At 37.7% G+C, this 6251-nt stretch overlaps 1 protein-coding gene across 1 annotated transcript; it reads left to right on the top strand.

Moving 5' to 3' along the window:
* Positions 1–2193: 2193 nt before the first annotated feature.
* On the top strand, positions 2194–3479 carry LOC143924992 (olfactory receptor 1G1-like). The gene has a single exon (XM_077449556.1). The coding sequence runs from the start codon at positions 2437–2439 to the stop codon at positions 3385–3387; it is 951 nt and encodes a 316-aa protein (XP_077305682.1). The 5' UTR covers positions 2194–2436; the 3' UTR covers positions 3388–3479.
* The last annotated feature ends 2772 nt before the right edge of the window (positions 3480–6251 follow it).

Below are 6251 nucleotides of genomic sequence, written 5' to 3'. Positions count from 1 at the left end.
CTGTTAAGGTTTTTTTAATTCATCACCTATGGACAATTGTGGATACTGACATTTATCTTTAGTGTGTTATTTACTGAAAATGTGGGTTTGATAAATATTAGCACCATTATCATGTGATTTAAAAATGTACAACTACCATCATTTTATTCTTTAGGGTCTTTTCTTTCAGAAAATGTATATTTGAGGGCAGAGCCCCCCTGCCCCAAAGATCCCACCCCCCCCCATGTTGAGGACATATGACCTGGTATGGTTCTGGAGGGGGGTGATCGCTCTTCTCCCTCTTTCCTGGCCTGCCAGGCTGCATGCTCCGATAAGGGTCTGGTATGGATTTTGGGGGGACCTTGCAATGTTTTTTTGTTTTATTTTGGCATGGGGTTCCCCTTAAAATGCATACCAGACCCAAAGGGCCCCAAGTAATTTTTTTCTTTATTTTTTAAAAAATAGCCATTTGCTGGCAATTGCAACCATGGGTCAATTTAAATGTGATTTGACTGATTTGTTTGTTTCTTTAGACATTTCATTTTTGTTGCAGCAGGTTCTATACATGCTACAGATGTGCCACTTTACAGGCAAACTAATGGGGAACCCCAAGAACTATATTTAATGGAATCTTTCATTTTTGTTGTTGCACGTTAAGCATCATTAAAATCACAGCGCCTTTAAAAACAATCATTGCATTGGTACAGCCCCCATACCCTTTTTATGGCCAATTACTTGCATATACGCCTTCAAAAAGGGGACTATTGTTGATTTCTCATGTTTGGCTCCTACAGACTTCAATGGAGTTTGCGGTTTGGGGCCAAACGTTTCTCCTGTTCGAGAGTTCTGCTGCGAACTGAATGGGGGGGGGGGGGGGGGGGTGTTAAGCCCATCTCTAATGGTGAATACTGGACAGTAATGTGAACTCTCCAGTCTTCCTAATGGCAAGAGGAAGCTATGTCCTGTACAGCATGAGAAAATGCAGCTCTTTTTCCTCCTTCTGGCAATCTCTCTCTGGGAAAGGCAATTCAAAAGCTTTTGATTGCAGTGGAGTCTCTCTCTTTTGGACTACAGTTGCCACTGCGCAGTGCTGCCTGACTTAGTCTATTGAACTTTTCCTGCTCATCAGCTCCCTCCCTTTGCTGATATAGCTGTCAACCAGTTTTGCACAATATGGCAGCAGCTACAGCCAGTGTTTCTCTAATGCCCTGTACACATGGTCAGATTTTCCTGATGGAAAAGGTCTGATTGTATTATGTTGTCGGAAATCCGATCGTGTGTGGGCTCCATTGGACTTTTTCCGTTGGAAATCCCGACGGAAAAAATTTGAGAGCTGGATCTAAAATTTTCCGACAACAAAATCCGATCAGACTTTTTCCGAACGTTTGTAGAGAATTCCGATGGACAAAGTGCCACGCATGCTCAGATTAAATTACGAGACCAAAAGATATTGGCTACTAGCCTTTACGTAGTCATGTCGTACGCAGTGAACGTCACCTCATTCCGAACAATCAGATTTCCTGCAACTTTGTCCGACCGTGTGTATGCAAGACAAGTTTGGCACAAAATCCGTCCGAAAAAAACCGGATGGATTTTGTTGTCGGAATGTCCGACCGTGTGTACAAGGCATAACTCTCTATTCTTAGCCAAGCACCTGGCTATAACATATCCCATAGGGTTGACAAGACAAAAACAGTATAATTCAAGATCCCCATAGGTGTTCTTGTTTTTATTAAGTGGTAACATTACAGTAGTCCACATAGTATAAAATCCCTTCTCTCTTTAGCAGTGTCCAAAACACAGCACAGCAGTATATTTCAAAGGCAAGTTATCTTCCATTTATTTATTGTTTAACAAACACTATTGCATATATATTTTGTGTTTTGAATGCCATCAGTTTGGGGTTGTTGACATGCATATAGTATCAGTGGTGATTTTTAGGGTCATTTTGTAAGTATCATAAAAAAATCATTAAGAAATCAACTGTTATTTTACTTTGAAATTAGATGTACAGAGAAATACCTTATCAGTGTGCTGATGCTTCTTCATTGTCCATTCAACAAGCTGGAGGTTTTTTTGCCATGCTATTGATAAGCTATGTTGGTGCTGTAGTGTAAATAAAAGTCCTGACTGCTATCTGGGTAGGGTGTCTCTGTCTCTGCACCAAAACTGACTGCACAGGATGGGTAAGTCATTCCCATATGAGTATTTTAACTGCTTGTACAAAGTTGTGCAAATTCTAAATTCTATTTTTTTTTTATTAATTTAAGACATAAATTAACAATTTTTTTATATAACTAAATGAAAGTATGTTACCAGTGATGCACTCATTGTGATGTTTCAAAAATTATTACAATTGACCTTGTTATCGCTAAGCCTATGGTATTCTATAACTTCCCTTCTTGAGTCACAAGAGCAACAACTAACACAAACCTTTTACTTTGCACGTAGACTAAAATGGTAAATGCCACATCCCAGAATGACTTTCAAATTGTGCCATTTTTCTACAAAACTGGTGATAGATCACTTTCGCTTAGCATTTTTTTCAGTATATATTTAGTTGGTTTGCTATTGAATGTCCTCCTTTTGACTTTGATATACATCAATGATCACCTGCACACCCCTTTGTATATTTTTCTCTGCAATTTGTCCTTTGTAGATATATGTTCCATCACATCCACTGTCCCTAAAATGCTGGGCATGCTTCTATCTGGAAACAACACAATATCCTTCATGCAATGCTTCTCTCAGACTTACTTTTTTCTCTTGGCTGCTAGCGCAGAGGATATTCTTTTATTCGTTATGGCATATGACCGATATGTCGCTATATGTAACCCTTTACACTATCACCATCTGTTAAGAAAGAACATTTGTATCTTCTTTATATTTGTAATTTGGCTATTGGCATCAATCAATTCTTTGTTAATGACCCTCCCAGTATCAATGATGTCCTTCTGCCAGTCCAACATAATTCACCATTTCTTTTGTGAGGCTAAATCTCTCACAAAGATCGCATGTGCTGGCAAAGAAGTATTTTACTACATTGTTTATATGGAGTTAATACTGTTTGGTCTTTTTCCCTTTTTGTGTAGCTTGACATCGTACATCAAAATTCTTAATGTCATTTTACAGATCAAATCAAGAGATGGGAAGAAGAAAGCGTTCTCCACCTGCTCATCCCACCTAGCTGTCATCACGCTCTACTATACAACTGGCGCCTGTATGTATGTTATTCCACCCTCAAAATATTCCGATTTTATAGAACAAATCTCCACAGTGCTCTGCACAGCTATTACTCCAACGTTAAACCCTCTGATATACAGTTTACGCAATAAAGATGTGAAGAAAGCTTTGCATAATTTAGTGGTGGTACAGTTTAAATTAAAAGCAAACAAGTTTAAAGTGTAAATAAAAAAATGATAAATGCATTTAATGTTGAATTGTCTTTATTTTCAAAAAAAGTATAATACCTCACTGTATTATTATTGAAAAATTAACACTATAACACATGATCTTTATTTTTCAATTAAAAATATAATATACAGAATAGCAAATGATTCCCTGATCACTATGGGTTATTTTGTTAAATCACAACAGTTGCTGTGTCTTTTGAGACAAGGTAATCAACATTAAACCTTAGATGGTGTTATAGTCAGGGAGAGGGAGGGGAGGATTTTTGTGCTTACTTATTCATTTGTGTGTGTTCATTTCAGCCTGAGTTACTGAGTTATGTAGATATTGAACCTGTAGTAAGGGAATTGGAAAGTATGAAAAGTAGTATTTAGCGCTACCTTTTGAAATGCATAATATTATTTGCAGTGTTTCTTATTTTCCTGACAAAATAAAAGCATTAACAATTTGTATTTTAGTCCAGTCATAACAGCCATATATATTTTGACCTGTTGGACATTGATTAATGCCAATAATAATGACTTAACCATTTCTAGATCAAGCCTATTTCTGACACTTGTTGTTTACAAGTTAAAATCAGTATTTTTTTGCTAGAAAATTACTTAGAACCTCCAAACATTTACTGTATTTATTGGCGTATAACACTCATTTTTTCAGCATGAAAATCAGGTGCAAATAGCGTGTGTGTGTTATACACCAATACTTACATTTTAGCAGCCTTGGAGTGAACAGGGAGGGGGCGGGATGAGCACCATCAGATTACATACAGAGAGAATCCCCTGTTTACTTGGCGGCCTCTGTAATAGGAAATCAATAGATGGCAATGGTGAGGCTGCATTGATGTGGAGTAAGAAGACTGCATTGATGGCACTTGTGAGGCTGCAGATGGGCATTGATCAGGCTGTAGATGGTCACTGACCCTTATTTTGCTTCAAAGTTCCCTATTAAAAATGTAATGTTTTTAATGTCTTAACTTCCCTCTTAAAATGAATGTGCGTGTTATATGCCGATAAATACGGTATTGTGAGAGGTTAGCTCGGCAGCGGGTGTGTGTGACCCCCTGGATGGGTTCACAACACAAAATCAGGCACAGCAGACAGCGTTGTAGGTGCAAACAAACAAAAGATGCGGTTTATTCATGCTACATGCAGTGAAACATATAACAGCCAAACAAAAATAAAACATGAAAATAAATCCTTGGTCAGCTTGACCTCTAATTACACACTTAGATTCCCTATCTAACAACTGAGTGCAGCCTTGTGCAGCACCAGTCCCTGTCTCTGTTGTAGAGGTTTGCCACACAGGCGTTAACTCACCGCACAGAACAAGTGTCACACTCCCCAGTCTATACAACACAAAACTGGTTCCAGGATGGAGCATCTCCCTAAGCATGCTGGGGTTTTTTGTAGAGGTCTTAATGAGCCCACTTACTTCAGCTGGGCTCATTAACTCTTCCCCTCTAATTATACAAGTCTGCATAAAGCCTGAATCTAGGGCACACATATTTCCCATCCTGGATACAACCAGGTGACTTTACCTGCGTGCTGCCACAGTATATATATATATATATATATATATATATATATATATATATATATATATATATATATATATAGAAGAGGAAAAATGTAGCGCTAAAAAAATGTGAAAATAAGAAAAAAGTCCACTAGAAGTCCATCTAGAAGGATGGTGGGCAACCGAAGCTCGGAAATCAATCCTGCACGGGGGGAACCAGCAGTCGACTATACTTTGTGAAGTAGTGGGATCCAAACAAATGGATATGATAAAACACTTACCAGAGTTGGTGGACCTGTATGTCAGCGACACCAGATCTTACAGGCATGAAACAAAAAACCACTTGGAAAACAGGCTGTATATGGTCCTTCACTGTCAGCAATCATCTGGGTGGTCAAGTAGGCCAAAGCACAGGCACCAAGGAGTTCAGAATATGTGTTTCTCAGAACAATCAATGCAAATGTGGAGCAAGTGACATGTAAAAACATAAAAAAGACAAGCTTCCAATGGTGTAGGTCTGAGAATAAGTGTTGGCGTTTTTATTTGCAAAAAAGTGCCAGCAAATAAACAAAATTAAAATGACAAAATATAAAATATATATATATATATATATATATATATATATATATATATATTTTTTTTTTTTTTTTTTAAATACTCTGGAGAATAAAATTGTGGCCTTTGCTGTCATATTTGATGTTGCACGGTATTTGTGCAGCAATCTTTTTTTGGAAAAAATACACTTTTTTGAATAAAAAAGTTAGCCCATTTATTTTACTATATTGTGAAAAAATTATGTGATGCCGAGTAAATAGAAACCTAACTCAGGCTCATTCTGACCTCTAATGCCCCATACACACGGTCTGATTTTCCGACGGAAAATGTGTATTCGGATCATGTTGTCAGAATTTATATGATTGGATTTTGTTGTCGGAAAATTTTAGATCCTGCTCTCAAACTTTTCCAATTGTGTGTAGACAGTTCCCACGGACAAAGTGCTACTCATGCTCAGAATAAACTAAGAGACGAAAGCTACTGGCCCATTTATAGCCCCGACATACGTGTTTGACGTCACCTGCATTCACTGTGATTTGATAAGACTCAACATTCCTTACTAACTTTAACTATTTTTTCCTAGTTGTGTGTGCGAAAAGCAAGTTTTATTTCAGTGTTACTGCTTACCTTTATCCCCCCCCCTTTTTCTTTTTTTTTTTGCGCGTCTTTAATTTTTTTTTTTCTTTATGAGGTCAGCAGCAACAGTGTGAAGATGTTAGTGACACTGAAAAAGCTGCCATACCATTTTAACGAAGTAAAATGCTCTACAGTAAGGATGAGCCGAACACCCC

This window comes from Lithobates pipiens, unplaced genomic scaffold, assembly GCF_037356315.1.
Source record: "Lithobates pipiens isolate NorthernLeopardFrog02 unplaced genomic scaffold, aLitPip1_a1.2 Scaffold_22, whole genome shotgun sequence".
Taxonomy (NCBI): Eukaryota; Metazoa; Chordata; class Amphibia; order Anura; family Ranidae; genus Lithobates; species Lithobates pipiens.
The sequence above is the reverse complement of the archived record's forward strand: the minus strand, read 5'-3'. Positions and strand labels throughout refer to the sequence as shown.

Coding starts and splice junctions, on each gene's coding strand:
- LOC143924992 (XM_077449556.1), top strand. CDS start 2,437: ATGGTAAATGCCACATCCCAGAATGACTTTCAAATTGTGCCATTTTTC.